This window comes from Cryptomeria japonica, chromosome 3, assembly GCF_030272615.1.
Source record: "Cryptomeria japonica chromosome 3, Sugi_1.0, whole genome shotgun sequence".
Taxonomy (NCBI): Eukaryota; Viridiplantae; Streptophyta; class Pinopsida; order Cupressales; family Cupressaceae; genus Cryptomeria; species Cryptomeria japonica.
Genome location: NC_081407.1, coordinates 650,609,880 through 650,633,352, shown reverse-complemented (window position 1 = coordinate 650,633,352; position 23,473 = coordinate 650,609,880). Strand labels below are relative to the sequence as shown.

At 33.4% G+C, this 23,473-nt stretch overlaps 1 protein-coding gene across 1 annotated transcript; it reads left to right on the top strand.

Annotated features, from left to right (window-relative positions):
- The first annotated feature begins 3,426 nt into the window (after positions 1-3,426).
- On the top strand, positions 3,427-10,345 carry LOC131037985 (disease resistance protein Roq1). Its single transcript, XM_057970253.2, has 5 exons — positions 3,427-4,184; positions 7,326-8,403; positions 8,508-8,804; positions 8,915-9,715; positions 9,799-10,345. Exons 1-5 carry the CDS (start codon positions 3,661-3,663, stop codon positions 10,294-10,296), a joined length of 3,198 nt encoding a protein of 1,065 aa, XP_057826236.2. The 5' UTR covers positions 3,427-3,660; the 3' UTR covers positions 10,297-10,345.
- The last annotated feature ends 13,128 nt before the right edge of the window (positions 10,346-23,473 follow it).

Below are 23,473 nucleotides of genomic sequence, written 5' to 3'. Positions count from 1 at the left end.
TGGGAGTCTCAAATTAGATTATGTCATTACTTTCGATATACTCATTTTTTTTTTCTCTAGTTTGACATACAACCTTATGACTATATAGATACTATTTTGATTATATGTTCTTGAATGTTGATACATTTTGAGGTTAAGTTCTCCTAAGGCCCATGCAACCTCACACCCTTTTAATGAAATTTGTGTGTTGATAATCACATTTTAAAATGACTAAGCATTATATTATTTGATTTGTTTAGTTATATCTGTATATTATTTACAAATTATAAAAAATAATATTAAACTAATCCAATAATTATCATGCAATATTAAATAATTTTTAAATAATGCTGATATAATGTATACATTATTATTTAACAAAATTTGTATAAAATTTATTATTAATAATTTAAATATAATATAAATATATAAAAATACTATTTTTTACAATTATTAAATAATATTAAATATTTATAAATTATAAATAACATTGAATAGAGTTCAAATAATATTATTATCGTTAAATAATTTAAATGTAATATAATAATAAAAATTGATTAATACATACATTATGTGTGAATCCCTAATTTCTTATTTTTTAGGTATTATTTGTTTAATATCTCTCTTACCTTTCTATAATATCTTTTTAAAGGATTATAATCTTTTACATAGATCATTTTCCAAAATATTTAAAGAGCCGAGACGTATTAATTTTCCTCAACACAAGTATGTATACTACTTATTTTTGGAAGGATGTGCAATGAGCAAACTTTTTTTTTTATTGGAGTAAGCAACAATGAGCAAACTTGGAAAGGTCACCGTTTTTAACAAACTATAATTGTTATTTTTATTAGTGAATTTTTGAAAGCAGTGTGAATGGATCATGAAATCAAAAAAGGCACTGGCTATCCAGGGGAAAATTTGCACCGCCTGGATAGCCGTGCTTTCTGTGCCTCTGCCACTCCGTATACGGTGCCTCGAAAATAAGCCACCATCTGCCTGTCGTGCGTGGAAACCGAGACCACCGGCTTTGACTGGGAAAGGAAGCAAATTTTTTTTGTAAGGATCCCTTTAAAAAAATTAATTACATTTTTAATTTATTTTTTAATTAAATTTTCAATATATTTTTTATATTTTTTTTTACTAATATGTTTTTTAATTTTTTAATATATTTCTAGTTATATTATATATATTTTTTAATTAATAAATTTTAATTATATTTTTATCGAATTATATATATAATATATTTTCTTTTTTAACACACTTTATTTATATTTTTATTTAAAAAAAATTGGTTTATTTATCATATTTTAAATTTAAATATTTTATTTATATTTTCATAAATATTTTTTAGTAAACTTTTAATAGTTTTTTATATTTATTTTTTAATATATTTTCTTTATTTTTTAATGTATTTTATTTATGTTTTTAAATGTATTATTATATTTAATTATATATATTAAATTTTAAATTATATTACATAATTCATAAATAAATGTATATTCTACATTTAATTACATAGTCCAAATGAAATACATGTCTACCTTAATCTTGTGAAGTGAACAATCTCTCTCTCTTTGTTCTCTCTCCAATTTTTTAACATTTTAAAATTTCAATCTCTCTTTATCTTTTTATTTCTCTCAACCCCTCACTCTCTCCCTCTCCCTCACTCTACCTCTTTCTCTTTCAACCCCTCTCTCCATCTCTCTCTATAGCTCTTTCACCCTCAATCCCCCCCACTCTGTCTCTCTCAACCTCACTCTCCCTCCTCTCCCTTCCCCTCTTTATTTGTTTTTCTCTCTCAACGCTTCCTCTCTCTCTCTCCAATTTTTTAAATTTTAAAAAAAAATTAACATTAATATAATATAAATAAAATGTATTAAAAAATTATTAAAAATATAATTTAAATTTATTAAAAAAATATTAAATAATATTACATAAAATATATTAAAAATATAAATAAAGTGTGTTAAAAAAGAAAATATATTATATATATAATTCGATAAAAATATAATTAAAATTTATTAATTAAAATATATATATAATATAACTAAAAATATATTAAAAAATTAAAAAACATATTAGTAAAAAAAATATAAAAAATATATTGAAAATTTAATTAAAAAATAAATTAAAAATGTAATTAATTTTTTTAAAGGGATCCTTACAAAAAAAATTTGCTTCCTTTCCCAGTCAAAGCCGGTGGTCTCAGTTTCCACGCACGACAGGCAGATGGTGGCTTATTTTCGAGGCATCGTATACGGAGTGGCAGAGGCACGGAAAGCACGGCTATCCAGGCGGTGCAAATTTTCCCCTGGATAGCCAGTGCCATCAAAAAACGTGGCCCCAAGTTAACAGCGCTATTGGAGTACGACGATAAAAACCTTAAGCGCAAAAACAATTTTCTATTGGTGAATAGAAAAATGTGACAGGGAACATATAGGCCTAAAGAAAACCAATAAATAGGACGAGATAGAATGACAAATCCGTAGTCTTACTAATTGACGTGGCATTGCTTATTGCACTTCAAGAAATCAAAGGTAGTGAAGATCTCATTCGATTGGGGTTATCCTACTCAACCTGCTTCAAGATTGTCTTTCGATTCCAGCTATATAGACTGCACTGGAGGCCTATTTATAGTTGATGGGTGGGGACTGGGGAGCTAAAGTTGGGATGTGGCTATTCTGGTTTCAAAAAGGCAGTATCGAGGGACTAACACGCATGTTAGTCGTGCGTTTTACACCGTCGATTTTGCATTTAACGATCGTGATTAACTAACCTATCACTAACACGTTGTACGAAAAGTCTGTTTTGGAGCCAGAATAGACATGGCCCTAAAATTGATTCCTAGTTGTGCTGGCTATTATGGCGATTAGACTGCAGTGATGTCACCAATATTCTTTTTTTGAAAAATTAAACAGTAAGGATTGTTTACATCGTCTTGCAACCCGTCTCGAGCATTCTGTGCCGTGGATGCCTAAAGTTAGCCGGTCGGCGTAAATATTGAAAGTGATCATAAAAATAAATAGTTTGCAGCAAGTTGTCCTATATTATAAGTACACTTGCATATCTTTTGAGCTCTTTACATGTTTTTTCTTCTGCTTTGCTGTTTACACCTAAGGAACTCTGTCTACCATTTTTCTTCCCCGAAATGATTTAAGCAATTTCCTATGGAATCTTTCTGATCCCCTAAAATCTGTACTCTGCTGTTTACACGTAAGGAACTCTGTACATAATTCAGAATTTGCCTTTCTTTTTAATGCTTCTTGTACACGGCAAGAATAAAGTTGTAAGAGACTGATGGGATGCTTTCAACTTTAAAGGGGTCCATTCGTCCAGCGATTGTGGCGTACAATTCATCTACCACTGGATATTTCCCGCTTGGTCTCTTTACGCGTGCTTCCCACTCCCATCTTTCAACGAAATTTCTTCATATGCAGAAACCGTGTAGAAAACAGTGTGATCAGTAACGTCTTTTATCTTATATTAGCTTATCTCACCGTCTGAACATTGTATATCTTAGCTCGCTGTTTTCTCATTCTCTTTTAATCTTTCTGCCCCCACATTTTTTTTAGTTCTCATTATATCTCTTAGCTCGCTGTCTCACCAGTCTCTTCTATTTTTTCTACACATCCCTTTTTCTTTGTTTCAGTCAATCCCTATTCAATTTAATCCCATGCCATGGCAAGGGCCAATGCCTTTGCAGAAATTTTGCCACCGTCTACATCTCCATCGTCTTCAACTCCAACAAAAAAGGTGCGCTATGATGTATTCATAAACCATCGTGGCCCTGACACCAAGAAAACCCTAGCCGCCTCAATCTACCGTGCCCTTAAGCTAATGGGACTTGAAGCTTTCTTAGATGAATCGGAGCTTGAACTGGGTGATTCAATACCCTCCGAAATCCAAGAGGCCATGACTACTTCTTTCCTTCATATTGCCATATTTTCACCCAGATATGCAGAGTCTCCTTGGTGTTTGGCCGAACTATCTTTTATGCTTAAGACTGGCAAGAAAATTATTCCTGTGTTCTACAATGTTGATCCCAGTGATATCCATTGGATTTGTAAAGGAAAAGGAAGCTACGCCAAAGCATTTTCCGAGCACGAAGCCAAGGCTAGATATCCTTCACAAATTCTTGAAGATTGGAAAGTAGCGCTGGAAAAGGTTTCATATGCTAAAGGCCACACTGTCAAGAATGAGGAGTAAGTATGGAATGCTCTCTTTCTTTTTATCAGATGTTATGATATGTTATATTTCAGATTACAACATAGTTGTTCGTACAATGGAATTTCTTGCTCTAAAACGGAAAGATTTATTACCATCAAAATCTGATTAAGCTTTTTTTTTATGCTTGCACATTTGTTTTCAGACTGTGAAATTCTAAAAGTTGCTCTGTTTGAATTCTTGTTGTCCATATATGTGGAAAGAATTGACAATCTTTATAAATATTGTTGGGAAATCTATTGATTTGTAATGGTTATGTTCTCCTTAGTCAAATCTATAGATAGACTAGTATTAATCAACGTTCAAAGACAACATATAATCATTTAATCATCTTGAATAATATATATTGATGTAAATGCTTTCAAAGTGTGTTTGTATGCTCTCATTGGTGCTCTTGATTATTCTATTCATGATATAGAAGTGTTCTTGTTCTTTAAGTGATTTCAAAATGAATAATGCATGTCCTAAAATACAACATTGTACATAAATCCACATAAAGTTATGCTAGAGATGTACAAAATAATTAGCAGAATAAAATGAGGAATAAAACGATTTGGACTTGTTTTGAATTTTAAAATATGGTGAGGCATAACTCTAGAGATGACTTTGATCCCTTCTGCTCTCATGAATTTGACTTGCAATAACAAATGATAATTATGAAAATTATTGCCAATTTTTTAGAGATAAACTATAATAATGGGATTTGAGGTGATAAGATCATGAACCAAATTGATCTAAGAATATGCTAGTTGTAAACTTGTCATTACCTAAAATATTTAATAGAAGTTGACTATCTAATGTAAGGGAAAAGGACATGACATACAATTTGTAACATTATAATACTATTAGATATTTTCAAATGTTATTATTCAATTACTAGGTTGAGCTTATCCTTTTCTCACGTATTATAGGTTAGGAAATATATGCTAAAAATAATCATAACAATATATAACAAATTCACTTTGGAAAATGTGACCACTTTAAAACATTAAAATATATAAAATTTTAAATTTAAAAGTCTATTTTCTACTTTTAAAAGACGTCCTTACTTAATCTTGAACAAAATTGTTGCTTGATACAAGATAGTTGCTACATTTAATCTTCCCAAGGATTGAGTAGGCATCCTTTCTTAAACCAATGATTTAACTCAACACCAAAAACTTATCCAATTTCTTCCCTACACTACCCACCTTTCTAAAAGTGTTGTTAAATTTTTGCTCCACCTCATCATGTGTCCACAGTGTGACTGTCTCATTATTTGATTTCATATCAACTAAATTTATTTTGATTATAAGTTTTTTTCATTTATAAATGTGATATGTGAAGATCTAATTTCTTGAATAATTTGTGGTGGAGGTAACTTGTGAGATCCAAATGTGATGTGAAGTGTAGTATGCTTAGTTTGACTATGTAAAATCTCCTTATGAGACAAGTAGTAAATTATGTAAAAAATTAGGGTCATGGTAAGATGGATTAAAATTAGAATATGTAGATAGATAAGCCATGCATATCGTAGAATCATAATGATATGGATGATAAGTAACATGTTAAAAGGGTCAATTGTGTCATCACTATTCTAAGGATAATAAGATTGATTTAATATATATAACACAACATTCAATCATGTGTCATAGTATAGAGAAGCATAAGATTCAACATATGTAACATCATAACCATGTAAATGAAAGATATTAATAAAAGTACATACATGTTTAAAAAGCATAAAGAATATCCAAAATAGAGCTTTGAAACATAACGGAAATATAATCGCCATACTCCTAACAAAGATGTCTAAGCCAGATTTCATACAAGGAAATAGCATAGATATATAATTATTTGCTAGGACATCTTTATGAGAAGAAGCAAGCTAGTCGTTACTATAATACATAAGGAGGTCCATTTCATGTTTCAGATTTGACACAAAATCAACAATATTAGAAATGATCATATTTTAAAATATAAGGCAAAACCTTAAGGGGGAGGTAAAAGGAAACCATAATGAGTGTAAATTAAATCTTATCAAATATTTGATCTATATTAATTAATAAATATAGATAAACAATAAATTAACCTAGATCAAAGAGTTGAGGTTCATAATGATATTGAAATAAATGCAAAATAAATATTAAGATCGAGTGGCTTAGCTCCAAAATTAATGTTGAAATAATGATGTTGATGTAATGTAGAATTGTTTCAGCCCCTTTTGAAATTTCATTTTTATTGGTATGATTATTGTCTTCAAAATCAAAACCATGATACATGATTATTCCACTTAAAAATAACTTGGCATGTGGATATGATCTCTACTATGTGGGATTGATCTAATAGAATGTTGTCTCTTAAAAACTATGTAGTTCAATCTTCAATGATCTTGAATAGCCAAGATGATGTTTAGAAACATCTTTAGAGATTTTTTTAGCTCACTTGGATCAAGTTCTTTGAGGTTAAATCCCTTGGTAGGCCTATTCAATGATATTAAGGAAAATCAAGGGTATCAAATGTAAATATATAGATGGCTTAAGATGGTGAGGCAAATTAAGGTTTATTTTCAATCTTCCAAATCAAATTTCTTTCTAATGTTTTTTCATTTCTCTCATTTATTGAAATTAAATATGAAATGAGTGTCTTTAAAAATCATGACTAAGAATGTGTCACTCAAATGCATGCTACATTAGCTTAAAATAACTAGTAAAAATAGGTGAGAAATTCAAAATTTGAATTTGCATGTTTGAAGATAAGGAGTTAGATCCAGGCAGCTTATGATTGACCTAGGCCATTCCCATGAATTTCAGACCTGATCTATAATTTACAAGAACTTTAAAATATTTTTTTTTGAACTATTTCAGTTTTGTAAAGCCTCTCCTTACCTCAAGATATGAATGTTTTTATTTCTTTACCTTAAATCTTTTTGAGTTTTATTTTCAAAGGGGCATAAAACATTGTTTGTATGTAAAACATGTCATTGTTTTTATCTTTAACCACATTCTTTCAGCTTATACGAACAATTGATATCTGTTTATCAATTAGAAATATGTTAAATAAGTTATACTAATTTAAGATCCATTTTTAGAGAAAACTAATTTGGGTGAGTTTTTTTCTAAAAATGTGCTTTTGTATAGTGACAAAGAAATGCTGAAGATTATTGCAAATTATGTTCTGAAGCACTCGACCAAAACTTCATTTGTGGTGGCCAAACATCTTGTGGGTCTTGATAAAACCTTACAAGACTTTGAAAGAACTATATTAGAATCTTCTGAAAATGTAAAAATTGTGGGGATCACAGGTATGGGTGGGTGTGGAAAAACTACATTGGCAAAAGAATATTACAACAAGATGATACGGTCCTTTTATAGATCTAGTTTTGTTTGTGATGTACGAGATGCACCAACTAAAAATTTATATGAGAAGCAGAAACAAATGTTTCAAGATCTTGGTGGCTCAAAAGATATATCATTTGATAATGTAGAAAAAGGAAAAGCAATCTTAGCAGAATATTTGAAATTTGTTCAGGTGTTTATTATCTTGGACAATGTAGATCATCAAGATCAATTGGATTCTCTATTGCCAATAAAAAACAGTCTTACACAAGGTAGTGTAATTGTGATTACAAGTCAAAATCCTGGTATGCTTATATCATGGGGAATCCCTTGTAATTCCATTTATAAGATGAAAGATTTAAATCCTGAACATGCTATGGAACTATTTTGCTGGCATGCTTTCCAACAACCCTCTCCAATAGATGAATTTGAATATCTTGCTAAAAAGTTTTTAAGTGTCTGCAAGGGATTGCCATTATCCATTAAGGTTTTAGGAGCACTTGTGCATGGAAAGTCCAGGGAATATTGGAATGGTCAATTAGAGAAGTTCTCCGGATCATTGCACGAAGACATTAAAAACATACTTATGGTGAGCTTTGATGCACTAGATGAGGAAGAAAAGGAGATATTTTTAGATATATCTTGCTTCTTTGTAGGAACAACAGAATATTCGGCCATCACAGTATGGGAGGAGTCCGGATGGAGTGGGGCAGGTAGTTTGGGAACACTCACAGATAGGTGTTTGATTGAGGTAGATGAGCAAAACTGCTTGAGAATGCATGATCTGCTGAGAGATTTGGGAAAGGACATTTCAAAGACACGGTCACCATACCGCCTTTGGTTACCGCAGCAAATTGCCCACATTGAGAATCAAGGGGAGGTGAGTTTGATATCTTGTTTTTTATGCTATCCAATATTTCTATAAGTAAACGTTTGCATATAATTGTTTTATAAGCTCGCTGATTTTTAAATTTTTTCATTTAGGGAAGCGTGCTGATTCGAGGAATTAAAGCCCAAACAGATGAGTTTTATGAAGACTTTGTGGAGCTTTTCAGAGAATCAGGTAGAGGAATCAAGCGGAGGCGGGGTTTTAAAATCCTCGATGTTGAAAAAAACTATTTTACAGAAGAATTAGGAACACTTTCAGAAACCCTTGCGTGGCTGCGATGGGCCAAGTTTCCGCACAGAGCTCTTCCGTCATGGATTTCGTTGAAGAAGTTGAGAGTTTTAGAGCTTCTTGAGGCTTCTAAATTAGAAGAACCGTGGAGCGAGACTGCAGACGTAAGTAATCTTCATTCTCTTTGCTGTTATTTATGTAGACATACCTTAAAAAATCTGTTATAGTTAGTTGTTGAGTGGTCTTGCCTAATTAAAAAGGAACGTGGCTACAGCCTCCTGTGCAGTTGAGAGTGCTGAACATCATTCATGCAGGAAATTTCCTGAGATTTCCAAGGTCGATAGGATTTCTACAGCATTTAAAAGAGATATCCTTTGACTCCGAAGGAGCTCCCATTGAAGGCCTACCAGAAGAGTTTTGTCGTCTCCAATCACTAGAGCGCCTGAAATTGATTGGATGTGATAAGATGAAATCTCTGCCTAGCAAGTTCGGCGACTTGACAAATCTTAGGATTCTAGAGTTGAGAGAATGTAGTGGTTTGATTTTCCCCTCAGAAACACTTGCGCTGCTTACTAGCCTTTATTTTCTGTATATTGACCGTTGCGCCGGACCCACAGAATTAATTTTCCAGCCGGGATGCTCTTCTTCTTTTTTGCGCAGCCTTGAAAAACTAGTATTATATCATTGTGGTTTGTCTAGGCTATCAATCTCGCCTCAATGTTGCCCAACTCTGGATCTACTATATCTTTCCGAAAATAATGACTTAGTGGAGATCGATAGCTTGCCAACATCAGTGAAGACGGTTAATGTGGTCGGATGTTCAAATCTGCAAAGCATAAGCCTTAATTGTGGTCTGGTGAGGCTAGTATATATGCATATTCGGAATTGTGGGGAGCTTAGGAAAATACAAGGATTAGAAAATTGCAGTTCGTTAGAGACGTTGATGGTACATACTTGGGGGAATGAGCCGGTCATACAAGGTCTGAAGGATATGGAGAGTTTGAGGAGAGTAAACATCACAGCAGCATGTCACATATCAGCATTTGAACCTTGCCTTCAAACATTAAGTAGAGAGGTAATGATAGTTTTCAGATAATTGAGCTTATTATGTAATATAAGTGTGTTTAGTGGTTGATTATATTGTGTAATTTGTGGCAGAAATGGCCATCCGAATTTGCAATATGTGCAATGGCAGCCCCTGGCGTTGAGGCGATTGTGAGGTCTTTTAGCTTTCCTGGTCTCACTTTGGTTGATTCGTTCAACCGGCAGAAGATGAATTGGTATTCTTCGTATTCTTGGTATTGGGAGTATGTGTTTTTGCAAGAGCGTTCTACCAACGCGGCAGCAATGATATGCGTTGTTATAAATTCCCCATTAGATGATATCACTCTAGAGTTATTTAGTGTTGAGCAAAACAGTCCTTCTACCACGTATTTGAAAGAAGGAAAATGGGTATGTGTAGGTGTTTTCACTCCATCTTCCCTCGCGGGAAGGGAAAATGCTTTCTCTCTATGGGAAAACAAATACGATCGGTTAGAAGATGATTTGGTAGAGATGGGAATATTAGCAATGGGTGAGGAAAATAGAGTTGTGGATGCTTTTCATGAATTAGTGCAACATTTGGGAAAAGTAGGTGATATTTGTGAGGCTCAATGATAAATTTGTAAATTCAAGGATAAATTATTGGAAAATTAGATATTTTGTAGATTGTGTTGTGTGTAAATATATGGAAATTTGTGTTTTATTGTAGAATATTTATGTCATATATTTCATGAAGTTAGTAGTATGAATATGAATATGGTTATTTATTTAAAGTTGTAAGGAGATTGAGTTTTTTTTTTGTTATCAATAATAGTTGTAGAATATCTATGTATTCATGCTATTAATTTGATCTTGTTTAATAGTATAAGAGTTGCAATTCTTAAACATTGATTGTAGCTAACTTATGAATTCAAGTGTGTAAGCATTTTTGCATCAACACTTAGGGTCACACTCTGTGAACCATCAACGTTTCTTAAACATGTTAAATAACTTCTTTTTTTCTTTTTATGATGATCTACAAAGTTTAATTTAAAATGTCATATTAAGTTCTCTTTTAACAATTTGTTTTGTGGTCACTTTATTTAATAATTAACATTTTCATTGTAGATTATTATTGTTGTCCTTACTAAAGAAACAAGGGATGTGGAAAGCAACATGTTCGGGCAAATTCCTTTCACATACATTTTGTTCATGAAGGTGCCTCATTTTTCATTATTTTTCTTTTATATACTATAAATCTTAAAATGAATCTTGTTATACACCATTGGTGTTTCTATTGTCCCAATAGACTTTGTGTTGCTAAGATGAGCAATTTGTAGAAGTTTAAAGAAAGATTTTTTTCAAGACAATACTAGAAGGGAAGATATTAATTGTTTTGCCAATTTATTGTTGGGAATGATGGGTGAAAGAGGAGAATGGTCCATTGTTTTAAATGAGTGATAGTTGCCACCTTAGATGGAGGGAGAAAACATAAATAAAACTTAAAGTTGCATTCCAAAAAGTTGGTTTCAAGAGTTATATTATTTTAAGTTCATCTTGTCTTGAAAAATTGATATCATATATTTCAAAAAGATATTATGTTTTGATCTATGAATCTAAATTTTAATCCTTTTTTAATGGTATTCTTTTTTATTTCTTGATTTTGAAATTCTCCCATAATCTCACTTATCACCTTTGTCAACTATTGATCCAATGGAAATGTAGTACCCTTAACTATTTATAGTAACATTATTTGTATGTTAGTGATGGATTATTCAAGGGATTCTATGATTTCTACATGTTGCTTTCGTCCATCCTCCTTTTCAACATTGTGTAACACATCTATCTTAAATATTTGAAGAAGGGAGATTTGAGAGAAATTCTAAGAAGAGTTTTGGTAGTAGAATTACAAATGCATATAGTTACTTTCATTATGTCAAAGATTCTTATTTTATTCAAGGGGTCTACTAACGTGAAAGATGAAGAGCGTTCAACCATTTTTATTTTCTATTTCATATCTTATAGTATTTCTTGTTCGGTCTTCTTTTTCTACTTCCTCATTTTTATAGGGATCTATTCTTGCAATTCTATAGCTAGCTCCTTTGAAGTTATTACGTCGAGGGTGTTTCCTTTATTTGAAACTCATGATATGATTTCGAGCATCAATGGTCTGCAATCTGTTAAAATGATGCAAGACAATTGAAGAAATTCCAACCGCCGGATCTTCTTGCTCTTTATATGTCATGTTTTGCGCAACCGTCGTGGCTGAAATGACCGACAAACATGTAGAAACGATGAAAAAAAATCGTGCCAGGGAAAACCCTCCACCCGTGATTAAAAAGCTCTCCATAGATAAAAACATTTAATAGAACTTTTAAAGCTTGGAAGTGTTTAATTAAAATAAAAAGCGGAAGCGTTAATAGTACAACTAAAAAAGAAGGTAAGAAAAGATAAATTAGCATTATGTATTTGTAAAAATTGAATTAGGGTGACATTATAATTAAATATATATTGTATGGATTATTATTATTATTATTTTTTAATATTTGTTCTATGTATATTTATTTATTCTAATTTTATTTATTAATTGTATTATTAAAAGAAAAAGAATATATTTCTAAATATTGTATGTATTATTATTATTTTTTGTTTTTTATATTTGTTTTATGCATATTTATTTATTAATTATATTATTAAAAAAATATATATTTCTAAATATTATTAGTATATAATATATTCATATAATTTTATTTATTAATTGTATTATTTATAGTATAAAATTCATTTTGATTTTTTATAAGTATTTATTATATTAATTTATTAATAGTTTTATGTATTCTTAGCATCTTATTTATTATTAGGATCTTATATTTGGTTTTAGATTTTTTAGACAGTTTCATCTAGTCTTCATAGGTAGTAATTGCCCCTTATCTCCTTTTCCTTTTTATCTATATTTTGGCATCCCTTTGCTTTGAACCTCATGACACCTCCCCTCTTCTCTATTCCTTTTAGTTTGGGTTGGTCTACAACTAGTCATTTTATGTCTCTTAGCTCTCAAGTATATTGATGATGAATCATGGAGTGTGATCCAAAATGTTGATTCAAAAACTAACATAGTCTAATTCAAAAATATTAATGATTATAATTATGGACTATAGAAATTTGATATCATTAGATTTAAAATGTGTCAACTATAATTAGAAATAGCATTCTAAACATATACTCATTTTGTAACATGATTAATCCAACATAAAAAAAAATTGTCCTACCATAAAAAAACCATGTTTAAAAGTAATATAACTCAACACTATTTTAAGTATGATGATATCAAATTGATGTGATTTAACTACATAAAGAATCTTTAAACCATCAAGATGAACTATTTTCTTTGATGTGTCTTTAAAGATTTCACTATATATATTATATTTTATGCAATGAATTTTTTTTATAGATAATTTTTTATAATTATATTTATTATTAAATTATATATTTTATCTCTGATTCTTCCTCTCCCTTTTCATCTCTCTTTCCCAAGTTATATCTATCTCACTCTCCCTATGACACCTTTGTATACCTTCTTACTTCTCTCTTTGCTCTATTTCTCTCCCTCCCTCTCTTTTTTATTTATATAGATATCTTCCTCTTTATCTCTCTCCCTTCCTCTCTCTTTCACTCATACACACGTTCTCTCTCTCTCATCCTTTTTTTTGTCTCTATTTTTATCTCTATCCATGTCTCCCTCTCCCTGTCTCTTTATATATTCTTATATATGTCGAGCTCTATCACTTTAACCATCTATATCTCTCTCCATCTCCCTCTATATCTATTATTTTTATATTTATCTCTCCCTCTTCATCTCCATATCTCTCTATCTATTTCTCTTTTTCCTCTCTTACTATATCTTCATCTCTACATGTGTCTTCCCCTCTCCCCCTCTATCTCTAAACATGTGTCCCTCTATATTTCTATCCCTTTTCCACCCTATGAGCATGAGATTGTTGCCACTCTACTTCTATCCCTTTGCCACTCTATCTCTATGTCTCCATATTTCTCCTTCCATCTCTCCCTCTATCACTATCTTGTTATATCTCCATCTTTATCTCCCCCTAAGTCTCTCCCCGTCTCTAATTTTCTATCCCTACTTCTCTCTATTTGTCTATCTCTACATATCTTTGTTCCCCTCTCCCCTTCTATCTAAATATCCTTACATATCTATCTATCTATCACTCTATATAACCATCTCTCTCTCTCTCTCTCTCTCTCTCTCTCTCTCTCTCTCTCTCTCTATATATATATATATATATATATATATATATATATATATATATATATATCACCCTCTTTCTCTCTTTCTCTATCTTCACCTCCACCTTACTCTCTCATCCTTTACCTTTTGACATGTATCCCTCTCTTTATCCATTCTTCTCTCCCTCTTCCTAGACCTTTATATCTATGCCTATTTTCTTCTAGATAGTTCTCCATATTTCTTCTTCCATCTCTTTATCCATTCCTCTATCTCCCTCTTCCTAGACCTCTATATCTATGTCTATTTTCTTCTAGATATTTTTCCATATTTCTTCTTCCATCTTCCTCTTTATCTCTATGAGCATTATCTCTTCATATATCTCTACCCCAATATATCTCCCTCTTTCTACCTCTATGTATTACTTCTTATCTCTACATTTCTATCTCTCCCTCTACCATTCCTCACCCTCTTCCTCTATATCTCTCTAGCATTTCCTCCCTATCTCCCTACCACACTCTACCTTATATCTCACTTACCTCTCTCTATCTCTTTATCTATTTCTCTCCCTGTATCTTTATCTCTACCTCTATCTTCCTCTCTCTCCCTCTATCTTGATAGGGAGCTTGGTAGGTAAGCACTCACAAGGCTAGTTGCTCAAAATGAACAATTTATTGGCTAAGGACTTGTAGAGTCTGTTGTGTTTGAATATCCAATTTGTCCTATTGTTGTCATGTCAAATTCTCAATGGTTGGCTTGCCCAACAAACTCCCTTCTAGGTGATGTCTCTTTCCCATGCACAAAACTACTCAAAATACTTAACCCTTCCAACTATACTTACTCAACCCCTGCTCTTGGCATCCAACTTGTTGTTTCCAAATGCATATTAGCAAATCCAACATGAACATGTGGGGGCAGAAATTTTTTGTTCAAGGTTTGTTAGTCAAACTTGGTTTTAGACTCATAGTCATTTGCTTGTTCAAATACACCACCAAAGGATCAAACCACCAATTTAGGCTATGCACTATCCAAGGCTCCATCTGCCACTTATCACACTGTTTAGGATTGTTCTCCTAAGGTTTCACAAGCCCCCAACTCCTCCTTACAATTGGGTTTAAGCATTCTTTCAAAAACTGCCATTTGTGTGTTATGCAACATTGTCTAGTTTGCTTCTTCAAGTTACTTAAATCCACTATTCTAAGTCCAAACCCCCAAATGTCTAAACTGGTGTTCTGAGGGCTTAACAAGGTTTCCAAGGTTGATTTGGACTGATTTCAAAAGGTTTTACAAGGTCACCAAACCTTACTCCAATCGGATTCTTAGTTTTTCCCAAAACAGGGCTACAAGGAAAGAGCCCTTTTTAGCCCTCCTGAAACACTATTTTGCTCATTACTCACTCCCAACTTGGAATATTTGAAAAAGGAGAATAGTTTTGAGTACCCTTTTGGCCAAAATCATGAATTGGTGCCAAGAGAGGTCTTGGGAAGGTCAATTTATGACTGTCCTATTTTGTAGCCTCAAAACAAGGGTTTTCAAGAGGGTTTGGGTGCTTCCACCATGGATTCACTCCATCAAACTTGTTTCATCCTCCCATAATGCTTGGAGACCTCTGCCATAGAAATTTAGAGCTTCCCCTGCCCTTTCCATACAAGCATTTTAGCAAACACTTGGCAAGCAACTAAAAATGGAGAGAAATGTCATTAAGACTGTCAATTTGCTGCCCTTTACCAGTCAGACTGCTGCTGCACTCTTTGGACCTGTTACACAAGAAATATTAACTTGTATAGAGCCTCAATGAGGTCTTCAAACATTTATAAAACCTCCTATTACAATGCCTTCATGATTCAAGGCTTGGATTATGCTCTTAAGGCATTCCATGAGCATTTAGTCAAATACAACTCATAAAAATAGTGAACTCATTGTTTGCTTACAAAATGATAAAGTTTGATTGGATCAAGCTCAACCAATGAGGAAATTTGATCTTACACACCATTGGCCATATGTCCATACCTCTGCCCCATGTATTTTCTCACCCCAAATTAGACTTTGGGTGCAAATCTTGAGTTTTAAACACACTACTAGCCGAGTAATCAATACTTGCCTAGTATTCACTCAAATCCTTCTTCCAACCACCATTTCGGCTTAAAAAAAAGCATATGTACAGTATATTCACGAGTCCCAACTTTACTGAATCCATTTTGTGGGATCCCAAGCATGGATTAGTCAAGTGGAGTCATTTTGGAGCTTCAAACCCTTGACAGGGCAACAAGCACCCAGTTTTAGAAATAATTTTGTAAAATCAAACTTTTTGAAGAAACCAATGCCACAATCAACTAAAAAGAATGGAAAAAGTACCATGAACACTTTCCCAAAGGTACAGTATGGATTAAGAAGGTACAATACGGACCATTGCTCTAAAAGATAACAAAAACCAGTCATAAAGCCATTATTTTCTAATTTTATTGAAGAACCTTTTGTTTTAACAATCACCAAACCTTTCCAAGGCAAAGGGAGGCCTTTTATATTTTTTCCAATTGGTTATCAAGCCTTAGTATGGACATGAGGCTTTCATAACTTCAATTTGCAAGAAAAACCCAAAAATGACAACTTTTGACAACTTTTCAAGCCAAATGACAACTTTTCTTGCTCCAAGATGCATTTTTCACAACCTAACCTTATAAAATTGTATAAACCACTTAGACATGCCTAAAAACACCTAAAAAACATGTTCCAATGCTTTGGAAAGCACTAGAAAACTATTTTTGGCAATTTTGCACATTTTTGCCAAAAATTGTCAACTCAAGGTCTAAAAGACACAACTTGATCTCTAGAGCCCAAAATGAGATCAAAACCACTAAACCTGACCCAAAACAACCTAAAAAAACATAATTAACCTAACACAAGACTTTACAAACATTAAAGCATTAAATACTCAAAAATTGGAGTTTTACTCAACTAGGTGCTACTGCACCATATCTCTTGACATGTCCCACTCTCTCCCTCTCTCTCTCTCTCTCTCTCTCTCTCTCTCTCTCTCTGTATATATAGACACACACACACGCGAACACACACACACACACACACACACACACACACACACACACACACACACACACACACACCCTCTTTATCTCCTTACCCCTCTCTTTCACTCTTTCCCCCTCTATTGCTCCCTCTTTCTATTCGTATATCTCCCTTCCTCTCCCTCTCTCTATTGCAAAAATAGCATGAGCTCGTTGGTGATTGAACCTAATTATCTTCCTCATTCAAAGACTTTAATATTTTAATATGTTTAGATCTTTGTAACTATATGTATAGTTGATTTGAAGCTATAACTTCTCAATTCACACCTTTGTTGCACAAACATCATTTGCTAAATGGCCAATGAATTGACCTCATATACAACACACATGTATGCAAAATAAATATTAAAAGTTTCCCAAATTGACCTTTCGCACCTCTTCGACGTACCCTTTGCACACCAAGGTGCAATTGCTAGTTTATGACATGCCATAAGCTAGCTATTCTACTAGCTTTTTTCTGAATACCATTTTCTTACAACAAAATTATGTATACCTTTTTGGTGGTTTCTATGATCTATTGATTTTTCAATGTCAAGAATATGTACTATGTATTTTAACTAAAATTTTCATTGTGTTTGTACTAAATTTTTGTCACATCCCACATTAGCCACATCTATACTGGAATGCGTACATGAAAAGAAACATAAAAAAATAATAAAAAAATTAAATAATGTGATATAAAAGAACTTTTAAAATTGTGACAAGAGAGTGTCTGTGGGTAGGACGACTTGTAGTCACATTTAAAGAGCAGATGGTGTGGGTATGTGGCGTTATAGGTTCCCATCTTGTGATGGCATTGAAATATTTAAGTGAACACGATTGGTAGAGATCGGCACGATGCCACTAAAGGGCGAGGGATAGGGGGCGTACCCCTTTATACACTTTATAAGTTGCAAGTTACAAAAGGAAAAGAGGAAATAGTTACAAGGATATGAAATAAAAGGCATTGAAAGGAGAGCATTTGCACTTTGTCTAGGAAAATGGGAAAAGAGTGTAAGAGTTTGGAAGAGGAGGATGTTGGGAGGTGTATGGAAGGAGGTGAGGAAAAAGAAAAGACTACGAGGAAGGGTAGATGAACTACACAAGGAGATTGGAAGAGAAGGTACCAGTATGCAATTTCAAGAAGAGGGGTGAAGGTAGGAATGGGTGAGAAAGAGAGGAAAGTGGAGAACATGAGTTGTAGAGAAGAAATAGAAGAAAAAGAAGGCTTTACACCTTCCAATAACAGTTTTGCTTAAAGTTTCAGTAAATCCATGATTTTCCTAGTCTGGTTGGATACTCGCCAACCCCATTTGTGTGTATGCTTATAAAGCCTTTCGATGAAATTTATTTTTCTAAAACTCTAGCAATGATTGCATTCCATGAGATAACATCTCTTTGAGGTGTTTTGTCAAACAAATTTAAGTGCCTTGCTTATATTTCCACATTTCCCTTACACGTCTACAAAAGCATTTCCAATCATAACATCTGATTAAAATCTTCGTTCTATATGCTCTGATGCCTGCCCACACCCTATTTCTAAAGTTCTCATTTTGGCACAAGCCAAGAGGACACTGGAAAATAATTTGGGTTTATGCCCATCATTTGCATTTTCTTAGAGCTTATAAAGATTTCAGCCTTCTCAATTAATCCATGTTTGTGTGCATCCTACAATCATAGTAGGCCAGGAGCACATATTTCTTTGAGGCAAACTGTCAAACAGTTCACTGTAGAGATTACTTCAATGGTGAATATTCGCCAATGGCGAATTCTTCACGTCGGCGACCTGGGAAATGGCAAATATTTTGTACCGACTGGGGGTGGCCATGTTGCCAAAACATTATCAATTTTCATCAGATTCATGGCCCGATCGCCATATGTTTTATGTAATTAAATGTTTCTATGCAAGGATTTCACCAATATAATATACGGTGGACACACGGTAAATTTAATTTTTTCGCTTACACTCTTTGAGGTTGCCTTAATAGAGGACCATAATTCGCCTATAGGCATATGAAGATTTGTTAGCCAGGAGGACCCAATTCACTCGACATTTTGTCGATGCGTGTCTCCATTCACCACAACTTTCACCAACTATATTTTATTTTCCAATTATTTGGACGGCCCATAATCACCTCGAAAATTACATAAGTCGTGTTATAGTGACGCGAGATTCACCAAATATTTGTATACCATATAAAATTCCTGCAATATTTGCCATATAAGGATTGGTATAAATACACTCAAAGATCAAATCTATCTCTACACAATCTCGAGGGTTCTAGGCTTTGAATTCTGACCAATAGCGAAGTTTCAGACCAAGGAAAATCATTGTTGTTGACTGCATTGGCGACTACTAGTGATATAAAGGTGAGCGATCATATTTTTGATGTGTTATAATATTATTATGAATTTATCTATATTTGTTTGCATTGTTGAGTTCATTCTTATTCAATGGGGACCTGTCAGTGCCAAGTGGTCAGCCGGGAGATTCAGACCTCAGACATCTAGATTGTAGGTCGTAGGGCCAATGAAACATATCTTATACTTTATAGTCTATTATTGCTTCTTCAACAAATTGATATTTTTTTGGTAGCCTTTATTTCGTTGGAGATGTCGAACAGGAAGAAGGGTAGGAAACCTGAATGTGGGGAAGGCCATGAGAGGCCAACAAAAAAAGAACGTTGTCTTCGTTCTTTAGCTTTGGAAAAGATTGTGGTGAAAATCAGGAAGGTACATCATCACAAGTACAAGTACAAAATTTGCAACCTACACCGCATGTTGGAGATGGTGGCGAACCCGATATCTCAGATCAGGATGATCTTGAAGAAGATTGTCTGGTAGATGCCCAAGTTAGTCGGGATGATATAATCAACTTGGGTGATAATGCTATTGATGATAATGCACGAAAGGGGAAAAGAAAAGCCAGATCAAAAAAGGATCAACCACAATCAAAAAAGGATCGGGAGTGAGATATGTTAGTGAGGAATTTTCAAATTAATTGGGCATCAAAGTATCCATTCATTGAACTAGTGGAGAATCCAATTGAAGGCAAGCCTCTAATAGAATGGAGGTGTAAGATTTGCACTTGGAAATATAACAAGGAAATTAGGTTGCAGCAAAAATTTGACACCATAGAAAAGCATATGGGTAAAGTGTATGAAAAACAAATAATAGACGGAGTTGAAAAATCAGTGATAGGATGGAAAACAAAGGAGGAATGTAAGCATGTGAGGAATTCTGAAGAGTATTATTTTCATGAGAAAATATGGACGAAGCATGCTGAAGTTAAAGGTTATATTGAAGCTAGTTTTGGAAAAGCAATGCAAATAGAATAACTGGGAAAAGTTGTCAGTTAAGCATTGTTTTTTATATTTTGAGTAGAGGGCATGCTATGACAGATTTCCCATCAATTAGTGGTTTATTACACTTTTTGAAAGTTCCTAACTATCCTAATAGACACTGGTCAGTAAACAGTGGATGAGAATGGGCAAGTTGTCTAGCTGAGGTTGAAAAAGAAGATGTAAAGGAAAAAATAAGAGAGTCAAACTTTATTTTATTTTGTTTAGACGAAGTTACGACAGTAGACAATACTTCATGGGTATGCATGCATGTTTATACTATACAGAATCATTCCCGCCAACCTCATCTACTATCTATTGCTAAAATGAAGGAGAGTGTGACAACGAAATTTTTATTTCAACTAGTAAAGAGAAGTTTAATTGAATATGGAGGTATGGATGACATGACGGTTGCCAAAAAATTGGCGTGTGTTGGAGTAGATGGAGCTTCAGTAATGCAAGGTCACAGGAACGGTCTTTGTACAAAGATTGAAACTTCATTTGCATCGTACATTACTGTAATTCACTGCATGGCTCACAGAATGAATCTAGCTTTTGGAATTGTGAGCAAGTATGCTTCGGTAAAAAAAATGAAATTTTAATTAGAGAGCTCTACTCACACTTCTATCAAAGTCCCAAACGATTTATGGAATTTCAACACTTTGCTGATGGAATAACTGATGGGAACAAGCTTCTCAAGGATAATGATACTAGATGGATCTCTTTGGATGGTCCAGCACATCGAGTTTATTCAAAATATCCATCCTTGATTGGACTATTTCACACAACTCGCGACGAATCAGATCAACCAAAATTTCCTAACCTTCTTCAGAGGTTAAGTAATCTAGAGACACTCTTAGCTTTAGCAACTCTTTTGCCCATGCTAGAGGAAATGAGGAATATTATGAAGGCTGCCCAAAAAAGAGCTCTGTATATTATATAATATGCTATGCTACGTAAGATGGTATGCATGACCCTCGACAATCTCTATGAAAATTGAAACCAACACTATCTGATGATTGTTTTTTAAGTGGCGGACACTCACAAATTTGAACAATCCTGATAACTTTTTACAAATTGGTGCAAACGAGGAGGTATGTGCCAATGTACGGGGAGTTTAGATACCATTGCACTTCTATGTCATGGTTGACCCCGAGGAACCAGGAAAGCGCCCCAAGAAGGAACTAGCAAGAGTTACAAGGGAATATTTTGACAAGATTGTTGAGTCTGTAACTACTTTTGTGAAGAAAATTGCCTATTATCTTTCCTCACAAATTAGAAGCAGATTCCCTCTTGGCAACCTACTCAAAGCCATGTCTATTGTATTTCCTCAATATTGGAGTCTCAACAGTGCAGTTGATTTTCGAAGTAAGCTACTAACTTTGATAAAACAATTTTGCATATCCAGAGAATTGAATGGAGTAACTATAAATTGAATATTAGATGAAAATCGTCTTAGAGAGAAATCATCTCATTTTGCATACTCTATGAGGGAACAATATGGCACAATGGAGAACCCCTATGAAGAGGGATCAATAACAAGGCTTTGGAAATATATAGCTGAGAATGCAGCGTTGCGTGATTCAATGCCAGAATATTTGAAGCTTGTTGATTTATGTCTTACCACATGTGATATTGGGTTAGGTGCAAGATGAGAGAGTTTTCAATGCTTTGGGGTTCCTAAAATCTAAGCTAAGAAACAAACTAGACAAAAAATTAGAAAATTGTTTGAGGCTCTATACATCTAGGTATGACATCCATACTTTTCCTTACGATGGGGCACTGCAAATATGGAGGTCCAAATGTGAAAGAAGAGGTTTGGGCAACACTTCAAGTCAAAGTGTCACTGCCAATGGGATTATTGACTCATTTACTGGACCTACTGGTAGCATTGAGATGCAGTTCAACGAAGGTATGCAGACTTAGAGTGAAGAAAACACAGACAAGAATGAAGAAAGCTCTGAATTTGATGAGGATGAATGGCAATTGTAAGAGATTGGTATTTATTAATCTTATTAATGTATCTCATCATTCATATTACAAAAGCATATTATTATGGTTGATAACTTGATAATATTTTATGAGTCTGTCAACTTTTTGAAATTAGAATTTAATATTGATTTGTAATTGTATTTTCAACTTTCTATTTCTAGATTTAAAATAGCATAACAAAAGACCATAATGTGTTTATTGATACAAAGATGTTTATTTAGACATGTTTGAGAACTTAGATTTTCATTAATTCTTTCAAAATATAGTCATATGATACAATTCATTCAATACACCACTTTGTGTGATTCTCCATGCAAAAGTTTGTACAAAGTTTCAGAACCCTTTGCAAGTGACCCTAAATTCCCTTTTATAGAAACAAGGGAGCAACAACAACTTTAGGTCGATTTGCAACATGTGAAGACTCAACATCAAAATCACAAACTCAGCACAAATTTACATGGCCATCACAGGCCGGATTGGCAATTTAACAACTGCTACATATCTGATGTCTCCTGTTCAAAAAACAGAGTTCAAAATTTAATATTAATAGCAATGCCCAAAACCTAGTAATCAGAAATGGTGAAATGCAGAAATGGAGAAACTTGGGAGAATTTGAGAATACAAATTTGCAGGTTGAAGGTTTGCACTGTGCACCATAGATTCATAGGCTGGATTAGCAATAGCGAGTGTTGGCTTTTTCCTATTCATAAAACAGAAGTATTTCAAGCGATGCCAAATTCCAAACAGAAAAAAAACATAAAACTTTGAAGTTAAGAGTAAAAGCATAAAATTGTGCAATACATACTATGATTCTTAAGATTTTTGTGCCAGTTTTTGTAGGGTGCTCCACTCTTTGTCTGATGGAAGGTCAATATTCTTTAAACTATGGAAAGTCAACTGCAACTTCGTCAACAATCCATATTTAGAAGAGTGAATTGACATCACTATTTCACCCAATACCGCATTCAGAGTTGTAAATGGTTGGATGAATTCCAGAAAGCTTTGGGGAGTTGTGTTCTTAGGAAGCAAGTCTAAATCAGACTTCATTTTTATCTCCATGTTTTTTTTATAAGCTTCTTTTCCAATGAATTTATTTGAAGGGTCAACGGTCTTAGGCAAACCAAGTTTAATCAAAGTACACTAGTACATTTGGAGCTAATTTCTGACGGCCGATT